Source organism: Pipra filicauda, unplaced genomic scaffold (assembly GCF_003945595.2).
Source record: "Pipra filicauda isolate LSUMZ 115617 unplaced genomic scaffold, ASM394559v2 scaffold6_size6359152_pilon, whole genome shotgun sequence".
Taxonomy (NCBI): domain Eukaryota; kingdom Metazoa; phylum Chordata; class Aves; order Passeriformes; family Pipridae; genus Pipra; species Pipra filicauda.
Window position 1 is genome coordinate 420598 of NW_024104865.1, and position 18747 is coordinate 439344.

At 42.6% G+C, this 18747-nt stretch overlaps 2 protein-coding genes across 7 annotated transcripts; one reads left to right on the top strand and one right to left on the bottom strand.

The window, feature by feature from the left end:
• On the top strand, positions 1–14602 carry PLEK2 (pleckstrin 2). 4 transcript variants are annotated; one of them, XM_039389083.1, is made up of 9 exons: positions 1–408; positions 5339–5503; positions 6486–6667; positions 7384–7475; positions 7797–7984; positions 8491–8592; positions 9818–9901; positions 10910–10988; positions 12176–14602. In XM_039389083.1, exons 1-9 carry the CDS (start codon positions 307–309, stop codon positions 12301–12303), a joined length of 1122 nt encoding a protein of 373 aa, XP_039245017.1. In that variant the 5' UTR covers positions 1–306; the 3' UTR covers positions 12304–14602. The 4 variants fall into 4 exon arrangements, with proteins under 4 accessions (XP_039245017.1, XP_039245018.1, XP_027572858.1 ...); XM_039389084.1 differs by having other exon boundaries at positions 12179–14602; XM_027717057.2 differs by lacking the exon at positions 1–408 and adding an exon at positions 2667–2754.
• Positions 13698–18644, bottom strand: LOC113985862 (galectin-related protein A-like). 3 transcript variants are annotated; one of them, XM_027717061.2, is made up of 4 exons: positions 18553–18644; positions 15575–15663; positions 14948–15122; positions 13698–14587 (listed from the first exon to the last, which is right to left on the bottom strand). In XM_027717061.2, exons 1-4 carry the CDS (start codon positions 18616–18618, stop codon positions 14444–14446), a joined length of 474 nt encoding a protein of 157 aa, XP_027572862.1. In that variant the 5' UTR covers positions 18619–18644; the 3' UTR covers positions 13698–14443. The 3 variants fall into 3 exon arrangements, with proteins under 3 accessions (XP_027572862.1, XP_027572863.1, XP_039245019.1); XM_027717062.2 differs by lacking the exon at positions 18553–18644 and adding an exon at positions 17763–18190; XM_039389085.1 differs by lacking the exon at positions 18553–18644 and adding an exon at positions 15977–16131.
• Between the last annotated feature and the right edge of the window lie 103 nt (positions 18645–18747).

Consider the following 18747-nt stretch of genomic DNA (forward strand, 5'->3'; position numbering starts at 1 on the left):
GCATAGTCTGCACTCAGAGCTGGCTGCTCCTGCCCTCCTCTGGAACCCTGACTAGCTTCCTGTGCTCTTGAAGCTGGCTGGCTCTTCCTGGCCATTCTGATGCATATTTTATAGTATACAAAGTATTTTGGGGTCATTTTGAATGGAAGAAAATGTCAAGCACTCAACTGTTCTTGTTGTTATAATAGTACATGGACATGTGGAAAACACTCTGAAATGGATCTGAGGACATGGGTACTCCTCCTTCAATGACTTTAAGTCCCACGGAAGACTTGATATGGAGCTCCCTAGGTTTATACAGATGGAATGAATCATGTCCTTTTCCACCAGAGGAGTTCAATGCCAGAACTTGCCTCCCCAGCCCACGTGCGAATATGGCAGTCCAGATCTACTGACTCATTTTACACGGTATGACCTTGCAAGATCTGTGTTTATTCAGCCTCAGGGAGCAATATAAGGGCAGTTTTTCAGCCTTGATTAAGTACAGAATGAGAAGGGGGAAGGGGTGTGTGTGTATGATAAATATGCAAAGTGTTGAAGAAATACTTAGAGTTATTGAAGGAAGTGAAGGCTCTAGATAATAAAAGGTAGTTGATACAAAACCTATTGTTTAATGACCAGCTAAAGCAATATTTGCTTCACCATTCACCACCAGTTTGACAATAGAATCCTTTGTTGCTAATTTTAGTTTTGCCAAGATTCGTCTGCAGGGCTGTGGGTGGTCTGCATGCTGGAGAAAAAGAGCTTGTCAGATCCTCAGCAACGACTGGTTATGGAGCAATTCTGAGATCACTGTCTGAGTGAGAGCCCCCTGCAAGCTCCTACCTGCCCTCTCTAGTATGAAATAGCACTGTGTAATAAATCGCCTGCAGTAACAAGTTGAACAATGTAATTCAAACCTCAAATACCAAACTGTGGAACACAGTATTCCTGGAGCTGAAGTACATGTCCAGGAAATGCATGCAGCAGTAATGTCTTGTATATGTAGACTCGAGTTTTCTTCTTTTTTCTCCAGTTTAATTCTGATGTACAGAACATTGTGAGCTGAAAATAATCTTTATGTTCTCTGCTTACTGCAGGGTTTTTTCCAAGATTCTGTTTCTGAATACAACTTTTTACATACACATATATATATATACACACACACAGATAGAGATTATTTTTTCAATTAAAATAAATACATTCAGTTAATTTCTGCTTTATTTTAAGGCAAAATAATATTTTTTTTAATTACAAACATTTCCATTGGTAACTTTTAAAATACTACATACCAGCAGCAAAAAAATACTCTTCTAAGTGTTCTATTAAACTTACTGTACTTACTTTAGGTGGACTGAAGAACAAACATACTGGGCCATGACTTATGCAGCCAGTTTCATCGTGGCTGACCACTTTTTTCCCCAGAGGCAAAGGGTGTACAGTAGGAGCTATGTAGGTAACTTCCATATGGGTCACCCTGCTTTTGAAATCTCAGCCAGCATGTTTTTTCTTTATACACAATCAATTTTTCTAACTTCAAGTAGTGTTCAGTCACTTGTATTCTCATGATCTCTGCAGGACTGTTCTCTGGGTTGTCTCCTGTATGATGTCAGTTTCAATTCTTCCGTGTCTTGCTATTCCTTGCTAAAAATTATAAAAATGCCATAGAGATAAAGAAATTATTTGTTTGTTCCTTTTCCTTGGTGCGTGAAAATGTGCCCCGTAATATTTGAGTCATTTGTCTTACTGACCTTTGGACTCTTTACATAGCAACAAGTGCTTTTGTTTATTTGTTATATTCTACCTTGTACTTCTTATCACAGCCATAGCTCTGCCCACATATATCGCCTTAATTTTAGTACAAGTCAGGGAATGCTAACAGTACAGCAAATTATTTCTGAGCAGCAGTGCTGTCTGAAATACTAATACTGGTTTATTTCATCAGGACAAAAGACAAAGTCTTCAAAAATGCAATAAACATCTAAGCTTGTATTCGACACACAAAGGCACTCTGTTTCAGAGGTGCTCAGGAGGTACAAGAGGTCACTGCACAGTGCTCATGAATCAGGCTGCCTTATGGAAAGCCCAGTTATGTACGGATTTAGGATATTAGGTTGAGAGTCTTGGTTTATATGTCCAGAGATCACTGAAAGTAGAGCAGGCTTTTAGGTGCTCTGGTCCTTCTTCAGTAAAATAAATTTCTAGCAGAAGAAGTTACTGTAAGGTTTGTAAAAGTCTCCTTGTAATCTTAATATTCCACATAATATACAGCATGCTGATCTGCAGAACTCCTCTGAGATGTGTTTTTTAGATGAGAAATTTTAAGGAAGTTGATTAGTCTGAAGTTTTGAGGGATGCTATTTTATAATTCTACTTCTCCCTCCCATGCAATACCTGATTTGTCATCATGTAGCTACTTATATTGGCCAGCGCATTCTGTGTAGTTTTTTCTCTACTAAATTCTGTGAAATTCTTTCAAGGTTTTTTTAGGCATCCCTTTGTTTTACTTCCCAGGGGGCAGGTAATGTATAAGCCAGCTCACTGCTTAACTAATGTCTCACAGATAGGGAGGGAGGGAAAAAACAGGGTAGGGAGAGTACGTCACATTGAAGGAGGAGGGGAGCAAAGAAAAATGAGCTTTCTTAAACAAATCATGTGCAGAGGGACAGGCTGCCAGTGCTCAGGCAATCCTCAGCGGTGGCTCTGCTCTATTCCCTGCTGGCCATGATGCAGGAAGAAGCTGGAGTCCTGAAGGAGGGCTTCCTTGTCAAACGGGTAAGTGCTCCGGTTCCCCTTCGTGTGGTTCTACTCAAATGCGGAAGCAACCCCTGAGCAGGGACTGGATCAAGCCAGGACTCATGGCAAGGCAACCTGTTGGGTGGTGGGTTTGAGGGGCTCCTGCCTTCTCCTGGGAAAGGAGCTCCTTCAGATTTGTGCAGATGCCTGCCAGGGGAGCTGCATGAACTGCAGGTGTTCGCTACCCACCCTCAAGTTTCCCTGTGTTGGCATTTACCCAGAGGAAAGTGAATTAGCTATCAGGATTGCTCAGGTGTTAGAAAGCCAACATGTCTGCACCTCGCCCACACCTCTGCAAAGAGCACATACGCGGCAGCAGCGGGAGCGACCATGGGAGGACTGAGAGAGGGGAGATGTTTTGACAGTCTCTTAAGATAGCTTGTGCCTTCTTTAGTGATCCAGCTGAGCAAGGTTTCCCATTTCATATGAGATAATGGAGAATAGATTATCCTCTTTGAAGGGGCTCAGAGCAATGCAAACATAAAAATGCATTTGAAATAACTTCTTTCTTCCACAACCTCAAGCCAAAACGTGGTGAAAAGAGCTGAAAGATGGTGTCACAGATTTCAGCCTTCCCAATGTTTCTCCCCGTAAGATCAAGTCAGTTACAGCTGGGACACAAGAAGGCAATTTAGGAAGTGACACAAACTGCTCTTAGTACCATGGCTCTGTCTCAATGATTGATATGGTCCTTGATTTCATACAAAAAATGTGATTCAGAGGTTTGTTCAAAGCTTTGCCACGCCTTGGGAAATGCTTTTCTACAGTACGTGGCAGTGTTTCTGGTGCTAACACGAAAGTAATCCTGGTCAGGAGCTCTCCTGGCAGGGCTCCTAGCCAGTCAGGCAGCCAGTCACTGGCCACATGAAACCATGCTCCATGTGGAGAAGGGGCTATTCCCCTTCCTCCCTTATGCAGAAAGGGCAGAGCAGTCCCAGCTCTTGGTCTCTTTTCTGAGCTATAGTTGTATTTTTTGGCTCTTAAGTAACTACTGAATTCAAGATGGGAAGCCAAGGCACCAAGTGCATGAGAGGAATAGGTTATCACAGCACACTAAACTGTGACTGCCAGCAGTCTGTACAACATCACTGAGACACACAGTTTGATAGGACAGACACCACAAAGAAAGCAACTAAGGGAACTGAGGGAGAAGATCTCCAGGGATCCAGAGAGAAAAAAGGAGGAAGGGGTGGGATCAGGTAAAGAAAACAGAGCTTTCTTAAGAAGAGAGCAGAAGCCAGAAGATGATCTAAATGGATTACAAATTACTGAGTTATGTATCGTAATGGATTATAAATACAAAATCAATGTGTGGAAGTCAGATAAAGATAAAGCAAAAAAAGTAAGGCAGCCTCTTGAAACAGCGAACATCTCCAAGAAGGAAAGAAAGGAGCCATAGCAAAGAACATGCAGGAAAAATGTCCAAGGGACTTTACAACACAGGATACAAAGGGAAGGAGAACAAACCCAAATTAGATAAACTGTATTTAGTATAGACTAGAAGACGTTGGATCTAAAATGCCCTGGATTTTAGAGACTCATTACCCCACCTTTACTTGGAAATTGCTGAGTTTCCCCTTCATTCACAGATAATTAATGAGCTTTGACTCCTGCCACAACTGGAGCTTACATTTTCCTTTCTTCTATCCATGCCCACCCTCTACCAGGTGCCAGAGATTCTTCTACCCCATGCTTTGCCTGCTGACTGTAATATTCCACTGCCTGTAGAAACACAAGTCAGGTCCTCACACGGCAAAGCTGGACCTGACACCATCTGACAAGACTGAGCCTGCCAGTGCCAGCCCCCACTGGTTTTGCTCATCCTTTAGCCAGACTAAAGAGAGCTGGGGGCTGTTTACAGAGAGGAAATAGGAGGTTTCATCTGTATTTTGATATAACTCAGGAGGCACTCAACAGCAGCCTTTATTCAGGCTTTTGTCGGTAAAAAACATATTTCTTTTGCAGGAAACAGTAGCACATGGAATGTTTTAGCCCAGGAGATTGGAGGCAGGTAGGATAGAAATTAACTACTTATTAGTAGTAAGAGGGGAGGTAAGGAAAAGCTAATTCATCAAGCAAAGCATTTGCAAAACCACTTGGCATCTAGAGTCACAACAAAATGAAGAAAAAAAAGACTTCCCCTAGGGTCACTGTAAAAGAGGAATTGGTTGTCAAGAGCCCTCACACATCTTGTATTTAGCCCTGTTCCTGCCTGTACTGTCAGCAGACAGGTGTGTACCTAAATGACAGCTCTTTATAATTCATGTGAGTTTTGCAAGAAACAATTCTTGCCATCAAAGAAGTTTTCCTTGCTGAAAAAAGAGCAAAGCACTTTTCTATTGTTCTGTGATTTTATAGTGATGAAGCTGTTCTATTTTGTTACTAAAAACGTGTATTTCAGGGAGAACAGGACTCATGGTGACTTTTTGTGTTTCTTTTCATACAGTTTCCTATTAGTTCATGGTATTTTCACAACAAAACAAAAAGAAGGGAAAAAAAAGAAAATATGGTAATTTCTCTATGCTCGTGTTAAAGTTTGCTATGTGCATTTCTTCCTTTCTAGGGGCATGTTGTTCGTAACTGGAAAGTGAGATGGTTTGTTCTGCTTCAGGATAAGCTGCTGTATTACAAAATTGAAGGAGGCAAGAAGGAGCCTTCTCCAAAGGGCAGGATCCTTTTGGATGGCTGCACTATTACCTGTCCATGCCTGGAATATGAGAACAGACCGGTATGACCGAAAATACGTATCTCTTCTCGATGTCACTCACTTTCTAACTTCTCACTAGTCTTTTCCTCTCCTTCTGACTTCTTTGATTACTGCAACCATACCACTGGAGTGCTTTCAGAATTTGGCCCAGCTAAAAGCAAGCTACCATTAGCAATGTAACCCAGACAGGCAATGAACCCCCTCTTTATGTCTTTGCTCTTCCCTGTGCCCAAATGTGAGTCACAGTCATTAACAAAAAAAAAAAAATAAAAAAAAAATCACTATTCCTGTGCACACAGTTCATTGAAAAAATGCAAATGCATCAGCCCAACAGTGAGCGGAGAGAGGATATGAACAGTTCAATAAAAGCTGAGGATGGGAAAAAGGGGAAACATTATCTATGGTAGTTGCCTTAAAACATAGCTGTATCCATGGGGTGCCCCCAGGCTGGCAAATCAGACTCCCTTTTCCTTCATCAATGGCACATTGCTGCTGTAGAAATTTTACAGCAAGAGGGCTCTGGAATGTAAAGTACCTCCTGCGCTTCTCTGCTCGCCCGTGGATAGCGGCAATACAGACTTCCTCTGCATGGGGCCAGAACGGAAATGACTGGAAGTTGCTGATTATTTCAGGACTTCTCATGGCAGAACGAGCCTAGGGATGGTTTGTAGTTGTTGAGACCTGGATGTAAAAAGCTCCACAGTCAGCGGCACACTCCAGTAATCCATTCTGTTGTCTGCTCTCTTAAGTACTGCGACCTCCATGGATGTGAACCATGCTTGGAATTGAAAATCCAGGGATTTGAGGGGGATGGTAACAAAAACACACAAAAACCCCCAAACCCAGAGTTGTGCCCACAATCCTTCTGAACAAGAATTGTCCTAAACTGCTCAGCTGGGATCAGACTTCTTTGTGTCTCTTTGGCCAGTGCTAAAAGAAGCAAAATGCAAGAGGAGGGAAATAGCTAAAACAATGTTATTGCTTTGCACTTCTTTCTCCACAGCTACTAATCAAACTAAAGACAAAAACCAATACAGACTATTTCCTTGAATGTTGCTCCAGGGAGGAGCGTGACTCCTGGGCTTTGGACATCACTGGAGCTATTCATGCTGGTCACCCAGTACAGGTACAAGAACTTCACAGAATGAAGAACTCTTTCAAACTGCTAGATAATATCAGCCTCCAGTAAGTGTATGCCATTTCTCCTTCTATTGCTCTAGTTCACAAAGCACCTGAGCTGATGGATGGGGAGGGTCAAGGGAAGCTCCACTCTGCACTGATCCACTCCCATGTGGCCCGGATGCTCTAAACTGGCTGCCCTGTCCTAGGTTTGCACATACTTTTGCCAGGGAATGCACATTTTCCTGACCATCATCTTTCGGGAGTATGTGGATTCTGCACCAACACCTCACTGCTGGCTTGGAGACCTCCCTAGTCAGCTGCAAATGTTCTCACTGGGGAGATGTATTACCTCAGAAGATGAATTATCAGGGAAAGACTGGGTAGTGACATTGTTCATGCCGTGTTGGTGAGCTTTCAAAGCTGGTAGCTGGAATCCAGAGTAAGATTTCATGTTAAAAAAGAGGAAATAGAGAACTGATTAGGAAATAGAAAAATTTCATTAATTTTATTTGTCTTGAGCAGGCAAATCAAGGCTGACTATAGATGAGTTTGAAGTACTTTAAATTGTAAAATACTTTGTGAGGCATCTTGTTTAGTGCTGCTGTTGGGAGAATGAAGTTTTCCTAGAACTTATTTCGGACAAATATTCTGGGGGAGTACCTAGAATGCTTCTCATCTTTATGCGGGTAATTATGAGGACACCCCAGGAGCTGACAGAAGTACACGGCAATTTCTGCCTGTCTTTCTCATCTACTGATGTGCTGTACTCTCGCTTACAGTGACATAGTGGAGAGAATGTATGACAGCAATACTGGAATTAAACTGACCCGCAACTTGGATCAAGGCAACAGATATAAAGAGACCTTCACAGGTACACCTACTGCAGGCAAAGAGCCACCTCACATCTGACATGCCACACTGTAGAGGCAAGGGAGCTACTATCCTGTCTTTCATAGTGGGATCGGTTGTGGCCCGGTGGTGCAGCCAAGCTCTCCAACACCTTTCTCTCTTGGCTCTTTGGATATATGGAAGCGCTCATAGGACCCCACACAAGGTCAACCTCGCACTTCATTGGCAGCCTTTGTGATGGCGTCAAAATGTTTCAGCAAGTGAAAACATGTGGCAGGAGACCATCTGCCTTGCCTCAGAAGAGCACACTGCGTTGGTATGAAAGCTGCCTTTCTTTCTGCAGGTTCTTCCCTGGTGGACTGGCTCATTTCCAATAGCTTTGCTGTGTCACGATTCGAGGCTGTCACCTTGGCATCCATGCTGATGGATGAGAACTTCATCAGGCCTGTGGGAACCCGCAGCACTGAGGCCATGCGCTTCAGCGACCCCTCTGAGAAATTCCTTGATGACTCCACCGCACTGTACATGTTTGTAAGTGATGCAGCTGCCAACAGAAGCACATCCTCTGCCCCCTGTCACACGCTTGATTTGAAACAGTGGTGAAGAGGACACATAGAGCTTGCAATCAAAGGCAAAATATGCAGGCTGAGAAAGTAAATATGCAGAAGGATCATCTCTAGGCTGTTAGTAGTACTAACACTGGCACATTTGCTGGAGGCAAGTAGCTACATGGTTATGGAGGGATCTACAAATTACATAATTGGGCATTAAAAGGGGTGTGTCCCTGGAGTGCAGTGCTGTGTCTGCATGTATCGGAGGCCATGCTGCAGTTCTGCTTCAACTCAGGGTCACAATGCATGTACACGTGCTTGTTAATCTTGGGACTACAAGGCTTAGCAGCAGAGCTATGGAGTAGAATTAGCTCAGGAAATATGGGCTAAAAACAGCTCAAGGAAAATAAAATGCAGAATTTTGTACTTAAAAGTGTGTTTAGATTAAAAAAAAAAAAAATGAAACCATCTTTACCCTATCTGCAGGCTGAGAACAGTAAGAAAAATACCAGTTCCAAGGAAGAGGTACAATTTAACATCTCTGAATTAAGCGGCACAATTGTGAAGCAAGGATTCTTAGTGAAACAGGTAAGCACAGTCTTTGAACCTGCACTGGGAAACAGAAAAAATGACAGCTAGTAGGGTTTCTTAGAGAATAAATGTGATTTACACAAGCCAGGCTGAAGAGTGGTGGCCAGTAGAACTAGCTTGCCTGTCAGAACTACTACTAGAGATCATGCAGTGAAGAGGATCTAGTTTTAAAGAAGTGAGGTATGGAACCTGCTGCTCAGGCAAGATTAATTGGATATTCTGTATATATTGAGTGTATACTGAAAGGTACAAAACAGTATCAGAAGCAAAAGTCCCACATAAACTCCGAATCATACCAGGCGTTACATTCACTTTGATGCAGAGCCACTGTTCCTCTGGTTTAACATATCCCGTCTGGGTAGTGTGAGCAGTGACGATTCTTTGCTGGCCGCAGACAAATTTCAAAGCTGAGTAGTTTGACTTTTCTATGAAGCGGATATTTACCTGTGGGCAGTCACTCGTGTACATGGGGGTGCTCTGGTGGCGGTGAAATCTGTTGGCAATAATTGTTTAAAGGATTGGTCTGCAAGATTTAATTTCTGACCCTTGCTGTGAACAAGATGAGAGGCAATCATGCTGTTTCAAAGCATAACACAGCCACCTGCAAATGGAACCCTACCTGCACTGTATGGCCACATTCCTACTCTGGAGCTTTGTACCCAGAGCTCTGACTTTGGTGTTGTGCAAACTGGATCACCAGATGCTTCACAACCCTCCGTTCTCCAGCTGCCAGCGTGCCACAAGGGTTGGTGGGGCACTGGGGGATCCTCACAGGTTGGCAGGGCAGCCCCTCCATCGCCATAGGACATGAGAGCTGTCCAGGAGCTTCTTCCCATGGTCAGCAGCAGCAAGGGGCAGCCCCCAGAACCTCAAAACCAGAGCTGCAAAAGGATCTGACATAATCCCTTCAGAGCAAACACGGCATGAGTTTTTAATCTGAGACCCATATTTAATATTAAAAGCAGAAATCAGGGATATATTCATTTGGTCCTGTCACTTTGCTTTCTTAGTTCTCAGTGCAGGGAAGGAAGAGAGGAAGGAATTATCCATGTGTGAAGAAGGAAGATAAGCAGAAAATTCTGGGAACTACCAAGATGTCAGGAAAGATTTTTCTCTGTTGGCTGCAAAAGCTCTTTTTTTGGTACATATTTATGTCTCCCCTACAGCCTGCAGGAAAATGGCCATTTCAGGAGGTGGTAACTTTAATTCTTCCATTTTTCAGGGGCACAAGAGGAAAAACTGGAAGGTGAGGAGATTTGTTTTGAGAGCTGATCCTGCTTTTTTGCACTACTATGACCCCACTAAGGTATGTGATTGGGAAGTTACCACCCCTAGAAATCCTCTTGAAGACCTAAATATTATAATGAAAATACAGTTATGCTGTAAATATTTCTCTCATACAGATCTCTTTCTGGGTTCCTCTGTCCATTTCCTGGAGAATTAGACCTCTCTGGCCTTACCCTAGGAGGTGGACCTTGTAGGATTTTGTATCTTGCATCTTCCATCCTGTCTTTTTCACAGTGAGATTGCTTTTCTTTAGCCAAGGGGCAGAAGTCTCCTTGTAATTGGTCTTTTGCTGTACCCACACAGTCTGGGACCATGGTCCTGCAGGGATTCTTCCTGGGATGTGATCTTTCTGGGCTGATATCCCACCACTTGAGGGTCATACTGGTACCGGGATTTTTTACATTCTTATTCTAACATTGGATAGGGTCTCCTTGATGACAAAGTATTTATAGGAATTTCTACTACTCAGTTTTAAACTTGCTCATGGAATAGTAGAATTTATTTTCATGGATATAACAATCAATATGAGCAACCCAGATGCATAGGGTACTACACTGCCTGTTCCTTTGTGGTTTTTTTTTCCACTGGAACTCATCCTTATCGTACTATAAACTCAAACTGCAGAACCTGAAGGCAAGAAACAAGAGCACCAGCCAACTAGCGAAAACAGTCAGATTTTTCCCATACAGTCTCACAAAAAGCAGCAAGCTAAAAACTTGCAGAAATATATATATAATATTCAATGTGTGTTGTTGATAAAACTACATAAATTTGAAACGTGATTGCCTACCCTTGTGCTTTTAACTGATCTCCCCCATGCCCAGCTACATCAGATAAACATCTACGATTAAAACAATATAGTAGTGCTTTTAATTATATGTTCTAATTGACTTCTTTTGTGACATGGATGTGTCATATGTGGAAGGACTGGCATTACATCCCCAACTTCCTAAAAATAATGTATGTGCTCTGGGAAGTTATTCTAATGATATTTTCTAGCTAAGTCTTGTTTCCCTTTTCTTTGCAGGAAGAAAACAAGCCAGTCGGTGGATTCTCCCTCCGAGGCTGTCTTGTCTCAGCTCTAGAGGACAACGGAGTCCCAGCAGGTAAGCACAAGCCTCTAAACTTTTGTACATACATATTTGTGATACAGCAATACAGTCTTTAGGTATGGGTTTGTGTGTATGGCTGTTTGTATGCACAAGTGTACTGGCCCTTCATTTCCCTTCACAAGCAGGAGAAGAGGCATGTCACAGATCCCTGTGCTGCTGGGTTGTCCACACCAAAGGGGACTTTTTTTAGCATTATTTCCAAATACTTTGGGTGTTTCCAAGGTTTTATGGGCTTTTTATGGGCTTTTCTCAGTTATATGACCTCTGAGACAGTCCTAAGACACTGATTAATATTTCAGAGTTAACAAACAAAGAGGAAACACCTTCATTTTGGATGTTGTTTAACTCAAAATTTTGAGGCATCCTCTGATGCCATCGCTTTTCTGCATGTCCTCTCTGCTTATGCTATTACCTCTTCCTTTTTGATCTGCTAGAATCCAAATGTAGGGGAGACATAAACACAGCAATACAAAAAACAGTTCTGCGAGAGCATATGCTTAGCTTAGGCAGTTGTCTAAAACCTTGGCCTCGCAGATGAGTGTTTCTACTGTGAAAGCAATTTATTTTATGAGAGCAAGAACAATATGCGGATCTCAAATACTGAACATCTTTTAAAGAGAAGGTCTAAAAAAGCTTTGGTCTGGAGCAGGGTGACATGATAGACAATAGATTTCCCTGCTAGGAGGAACCCAAATATGGGCAGGAGCAAATCTATCTGCTGTACAAACTGGTAGGGAGTTCATCCCTCCAGTGTATAACTCGAATAATAGTCTCCATCTAAAGAGAGACTACTATACATATGTTATCTAGTGCACAGTAGTTCATACAATCTATGGCAGGAACGTCTGTACTATGTCTTTATTTTCATGGAATCACAGAATCATCAAGTGGTTGGGGTTGGAAGGACCTCAGCAATCATCTTGTTCCAACACCCCTGCCACGGACAAGGTCATCTTCCTCTAAAGCAGTTTGCTCAAAGCCCTATCCAACCTGGCCTTGAACACTTCCAGGGGTTTTGCAGAAAGAAAATCAAAGATGCAAGAGCTTTAGAGGTCTTATCCATAACAAAAAGAAAAGATTTGATTGCGTAATTCACTAAATTTAAATTCTTCCCTATGAAACTTCATATTTGCCAGAAAACCTTTCTCTGCGTACTGTCCTGATTTTTTTTTTCTCTGCAGGAGTGAAGGGCAATGTGCAAGGCAATCTCTTCAAAATCATCACCAAAAATGACATTCATTATTATATCCAGGCCAGCTCCAAGGCTGAGCGAGTGCAGTGGATTGAGGCAATCAAACCACTGACATGAGTAACGTGGACTCCATGCCAAATGACAAATCACATTTGTGACCAAGTTTTCTGCTCTCATTTTCTGGGAGTATTGTTATCCCCTTGATAGTCTATTTCTGTTATTTGAATTATCATAGCACTTAGCAATTCCTGGTAGACCAGCATCCTAGGCGTCTTAAAGTCATATAGACCGAGAATAATTCTCCACCAAGAATTTACCGTCTAACAAAAAGACAAAAGACAATAGGTGGATACAGACAAATGGGGCTTTACAATGAAATGATGAGATACAATATTCCAAGACAGAAGAAAAGAATCTTTTGTACAAGTATTCAGTTTATACCTGACAGATCCACATTGTGCTTTATCTTAAAGCAGAAATATCTTGCTCATTTCCCCTCTATAAAGGGGCTCATAAATTAATTAGTTAAGACTGAAACATCAAAGTCATGAAAGGTGCTGATGTCTGAGGCTGCCTTTCTTGGTATACCACACGAATCTTGTGCTAAGCCACAATCCAGCTGCCAGGATAATCAGTACTGCAAAACAAACAAGGGATCTGTCTGTCCATCCATCTGCTTTACTGTTTGGCTCTCTGTTAGACTTGAAAAAACCCAAAGCATCTTCCTCTCCACTATATAGATTGCTCTTGTGCTGGTAATGATACCAGACAGTACAAGATCCTGAGTATCAAATCAGACCAGTAGCAGTTCCAGGCAATTGCTGGTACTGAATATATTGGAAGAAATCACTCAGCTATAAAAGCGAGACTTTTCCTTCGATTATCATCATAAGTTCATTTATGTTGGAGAACCATTTGGACTGAGAATTACAGTAGCAGATATGGCTATTGCTTCTTCTATCTTAGGTCATTAGTTCTTCCATTATTTGTCTACTAAACTTGTCTTTGATATCATTAAATATTAAAAAAAAAACAACCCCAAAACCAGTGCATTTGAATATCCTGTGCTCTTTAGAGATATGATTTTTCTCAGAGGGCAGTTTGAGTATATGAAAAATAATGGTTTCATTCACTGTAATTTTAGATTTATACATAAACTGAGACACCAGAGGGTAAAATGGAATGTAGGAAATTATTAAAACACCTGATATACTACTTTCATAAAATTCCTAGTTTTATCTTAGTACCTGTATCTGACAGCCAAACTCTTCAGAGCCTTCAAAAGCCCTCTGAAGGCAACATGCTATATCTTCCCTGAAGTCACAGAGGAATTTGATAGCTCTCTGTCCACAGTTCCATCTCTTTGCAGATTTTATGTTCTCCAAGTTGTGTACTAAAAAAAAGTCTCATCACCAAAGGCAGCATATGATATATGCTTATATATTTATTAGAATAGCCACGTATGTAGGACTTGCTTCAAAAGCTACAGCAATAAAATAACAGCACAATGCTTACATGTGTTCAAATATTTAACAGAGTTTATTTAAAGAAGTTTGCCAGCAAAGATGCAGTTTTAATTAGATACAAAAGTGGGCAATGCAGTTTCAGCTACAGATACATTTCCTAGGCCTGGTCCAGAGAAGACTGTGAAATCCACAGCTGTTGAAACCCTTCAACTCAGGAAAAGCTACCTGGAAGAGACAGGGATGTTGAGAAGGAATTTATTGCTCTGTACTCGGAAGCCCAAATGGCTTTGTGTTGATTGAGCAGAGCTTCCAGAAAAAGCAGTTCCCTCCTGACAATGTGAGCCTTGCTGGGGACCATCAGATTCCCTTATTGACTTACAAGAAAATCTCCTGCTTCTCTTTTCTCAGTCCCATTACCTGCATAATGCCCAGTTCTAGTCACAAGGCTAGCAGCCACCCCATTGCAGAAGACTGAGCTCTGTCACCTGGCATGCATGGGAGGTTAAGGAATCATAAGAATGTGAGATACTGCACAGCATCACAAATCTTGCAGTTTGGGAGGCCAAAAGTGTATCTCAGCAATAAGTCTCAGATTTACCCAGACTAGCCATAGCTCTGCAATTGCTGACTGTGTATGAGAAAAAAAAGCTTACATCTCAAACACATCAGCAAATTAAAAAAAATATAGTTCCCACTCTCCAGAATCATCCAGAGGAAAGAGATAAAACATTTCTCAGACAAGAAAAAGTACATATTCCTCTGTTCCCCGGTGATATTGAGGTCTCCTCTTTTCAAGCCACTTTGGTAAGCTTGATGTCCCCTGAGATCTGCAAAACTTTAACCAAGTTCAGAGGCTGAATGCGGTGAGTGAAGTCACAGAGCTGCCGTCCATCAAGCAGGACTCGTATTTGCTGGTGTTCACATAAGAGCTCCATCTGCAATGGAAAATGACAGGGGAGGGTGTTAGAGGTCAGCAGCAGGGTTGATTTCACCAGCACGGACTTCTCCAATTGTTATGGGGAGAGTGAAGCACAGAGTCTACCATTCCTTCTGAAATCCCCTAATAAATAACTTACCCTCTGCTGAGATGATACTGCAAAGCTCCTTGCAGGGAGTACTCTCACTAAGATTAGAGAAAGGAATGCATCTCTCCCATCAGGGCTTGAACTGTTGCTGTCTGTGCCATACTAGACTAGTTAACCTGGCAATGTCAGTACTTAGCTATTTTTGGTCACATAGCCTTCAGCCTTTCTCCCCTCCTTTTCTCTACTCTATTCATAGTACCAAAAAATTACCTTGAATGTATCGCCTGCTGTAAATGGAAAGTAGGGAATAGTCTTCTCTTCTTTTCCCCATTTTCCACCAATTCGTGCATTTCGGGTGATGGATTTCTCACTGAAGTTAACTGTAAATAACAGCCCAACATCTTTGTTTGCATCCACTGGATCACAGAGCAGAGTCACCGAAAAACTGAAAAAAAACCAGTTAAATGACTGGAACTTTCAGAAATGTTAAAGGACATGGTGAACATGACATGCTTTTAAAGACTACAGACAGCTGTTGATTTCATGTCAGACTGGTTTTTAAATGATGTTGATTCCAACCCCCAGCAGACAACCAAGATGCAGGTTGAGAATTGCACCTCTTCCTGGAGGAGAAATGCCACTTGTGTGCTCCCTTCCAGTTCACATTAGATAAGGGCAAGGAGTAGAAAATCCTGTCAGGGCAGCCAGAAAGGTCAAAGAGTAAACTCCTCCTTGACCTTTAATCTAAGTGCATGAAAACTAAGTAAAGCCATAAATTATTAACCTGTTTGATTTTCTTCCTCCAAAGAGCACAGACCTCCAAGAAACCTTCTGAATTTAGAAAATAGGTAGGAGCGTGTATGACGTGGTGAAGCCCCCACCAGTACCTTCACCTACCTCTTTGGGTTGGAGTGTACAATGCCTATGACTGTGAGTTTCATGGCTGGTCTCAGGCCACCTTTAATTTCACCAACATACTGCTCCACCTGCAGGGAACAGTGAAAAAAATGACTGCAGTGGGTGATGCAGGTAAAGTTTTAACGGCTGCTTTGGTCACCTGATATACATTGGGTTTCTTTTTACATATACAAAAGAACTCAAAAATATTTCTGGCCTGAAGTACTTCTTGCACTCTCAGTATAAATTCTGTATTCTGGTATCTGAGGGAAGCAAGAGGGCTGCCATAACTGAGTGCGTGGTGACAAGGCACTGGCTGCCTGACAGGACTGCCGGCCCCCCTGGGCAGCGTCCGACCAAAACTGCTGTCAGCAAGGGGAGTGTCTACTGTCCTTGCTCTACCTGAGTGACCTGTGTGACAGAGGCTCCTGGAAGCCCAGCTCTGGAAACAGCCAGCACTGCCTTCAGGTGACTGATGCCACTCTCCAAGACCAGAGCAGGTACTGCAGGAACTGTGGTGGCCCATGTGCCTCACGAGGGATGGGACCCAGATGGCTGGTACACCTGGGATGAGATGGCAATGGCTGCTATGGTCTGATGACACAATAAAACTCGTTGCAGTGCTCCATGCAGCAGATGAAAAGCATTGTGGCAGCATGATGCAGAGCACAGACTGCATGAACTTAGTGTGCCAGCTCGAATTCGTTACCAGATTTCGGTGGGCTAACTTGGCACCAGCAGGCTTTACACGGGGCCAGGTGGCTTCTGCGCTCCACCATAAAAGTGCAAATCCAACAGAGATGCTGTTCTGCCGCTGCATGTTCACCACACCCTCACAGGTGACTGAAAATCACACTCTTTCAAAGGCTTCTTGGTGGATTTACTTTTGTTTTCACAGAGACCTGTAGCTGCAAACTCCACCCAAAGATCTGAGCTACATTCACTTTTTTCAAGTAATTCTCTAACAGCTTTGTTGGTCAGTGGAGGAAATAATACAGGCCATAGCTGCCATGGAAATATTAAAAAGAGAGCTTGGAAACAAGTGATAGGGAAGTTTTGAGACTTCAGTTTCAGAAATGGCTTTAAAATGTAAATGTCAGAATACCACACTGCAGCATGTAATCACTCCTTATGCAGATTCACTTAGAAAGAAGCTGCTAAAAAACACTAAACGTTATTAGCAACTTGCGTAACATTGATAATATTCCAAGGCAATGCACAACAGACCCTGTTTTAGATAAAAAGAGCTTTATCGTTCCAGTGTTCTAAGGTAAAAATTCAGACAGTTTTGCTAGAAGATCTGCACAACATGCACACATAAATTCAAGACAAAAAAAGTCTTGCCTATACCTCATTTCCTAATTTCAATATATTAGTTGTATCTTCTGCTAAGATGACCTTATGCAATTTATTTTCCCGCTTTGATATTTACGTCCAGCTACTTTTACAGCTTCACAGATATATTAATAAACCTCTAATTCCTAACAAGAACAATATTGGAAGAAATTAATTAAAAAGTACCTTTTAAACTGACAGTAGTACTGCTGATTGTTAATAATGTACATTTACCCTTGCAGAAGTAGGCAGGTGACTCCTGCGGGTATGTTTTGAACTTTGTAAAAAAAAGAAAAGCATCAAGCACCTGACATGTCTAACACAAGGAGGGAGTCTGCCTGTAGGGAGATACTTCAAACTGGATAAATCAATTAGAGTGGGTAATAAGCATAAAAGATCCCAGGATAAATGAAGTCCATCCTCATACAGTTTCCATGTCCCACTAAAGCTCCTTCCTTGCCTAGAGAAGAGACAAGATACAAAATAATACCTCAGACTGAAAGTATAGGTTGAGAAATTGCTTGTGCAGAGCTGTGCCATAGCAAGCACCATCATTAAAGGCACAGGGTATCAGAACTCAATAGATTGAACGGCAACGACATGGTCTCATAAGTTACAGCTCATCTGGCATGGCCGGAGAAAGTTCAGAGGCATGACTGCCCACACACCATTTATCTGCTGATGTGGAGTTGACAGTACAGGTGAAAAATACTCAGGAGCCGTAGGAGGTAATGGTACGAACTCCTGCAGCATCTTATGCGGTTTATTGGTGGGTCCCAGCATATGCACATGGACATAGCTCCCTTCCCGTATTTTCCGTTCAGGAGCCCTGGGGACTCGCTCGGTCACTTACTTTGGCACACCTCTCCTCTGTCATGACCGCTCTGCCTCTTACACTTGCCTCGCCGCAGCACTCCACGGAGGAGTTTTTGTTTTGTGCGTCAGGACAAAAGCAAACAAAAAGCCGGAATAAAGGGAGGATGCTGGGGGGGGTCTTATCTCTGCCAAACACCGGCTGGACACCACCCAGCCCAGCAGCTGAGTCATGGCCCTCTGCACCTCGTCCCGCTGGGGGAGCTCACAAATAACAGGGTGAGAGGGCAGGGGGGCCCGGCCGCCCCACACAGGAGCGCCTGGCCAGCCATGGCTGGAGCTGCGTCTGCACCTGTACCTACACGTTTTTACACAGCTATTTAAAATTCTGTGTGTGTGTGTGTGTGCATAACATACTGTATTTGTAAATGTAATACATATAAACCCCAAGTCATTTATTTATTGATACCAGTTCTGTCTTCTCTCAAATGAGCTAAAAATAATAATAATATATACAGAACTTGCAGAGCTATATATACACCTATATATAGATCTATACATCTATACAGGTCTAGGTGGGTACATTGTATATAAACACCTTTATATGGGTGTATACGCTGTAGGTATATACACCTATATATGTGTATAGGTATATATATGTATAGGTGTATATATGTGGGTATAGATATGCGTGTGTGTATACATATATATATATATATGTATATATATATACCAGAGTGAAGTATACATACAGTATACCTACACGGTTATACAGCTATACAAGGGATAAATGTACGCGCCGAGACGTGTATATACCCCTGTATGCGCACCTCTCTCTCTGTGTCGGTGTGTACAGTTGTACACAAGTACACAAAGGGGTACATCCCCACACGCATCTCCCCACGGCGAAGGACGCACAGAAAACCCGACGGCCCCCTCTCCCTCACGGATCCCCGCGTCCCAACCACGGGGCGGAGCTTCGGGGGGAGCCAATCAGAGTCAGGCGAGGCCCGAGCCCGGGGCGG

What these genes read in the sequence shown, in the direction of transcription:
- PLEK2 (XM_039389083.1), top strand. Translation starts at nt 307, where the DNA reads ATGAATCATGTCCTTTTCCACCAGAGGAGTTCAATGCCAGAACTTGCC. An exon ending in TGGAATATGAGAACAGACCG is followed by an intron (nt 5,504 to 6,485) that starts GTATGACCGAAA and finishes CTTTCTCCACAG; the next exon opens with CTACTAATCAAACTAAAGAC. An exon ending in GGACAACGGAGTCCCAGCAG is followed by an intron (nt 10,989 to 12,175) that starts GTAAGCACAAGC and finishes TTTTCTCTGCAG; the next exon opens with GAGTGAAGGGCAATGTGCAA.
- LOC113985862 (XM_027717061.2), bottom strand. Translation starts at nt 18,618, where the DNA reads ATGCGTGTGGGGATGTACCCCTTTGTGTACTTGTGTACAACTGTACAC. An exon ending in ACACCGACACAGAGAGAGAG is followed by an intron (nt 15,664 to 18,552) that starts GTGCGCATACAG and finishes TGTTCCCTGCAG; the next exon opens with GTGGAGCAGTATGTTGGTGA. An exon ending in GTACACTCCAACCCAAAGAG is followed by an intron (nt 15,123 to 15,574) that starts GTAGGTGAAGGT and finishes GTTTTTTTTCAG; the next exon opens with TTTTTCGGTGACTCTGCTCT.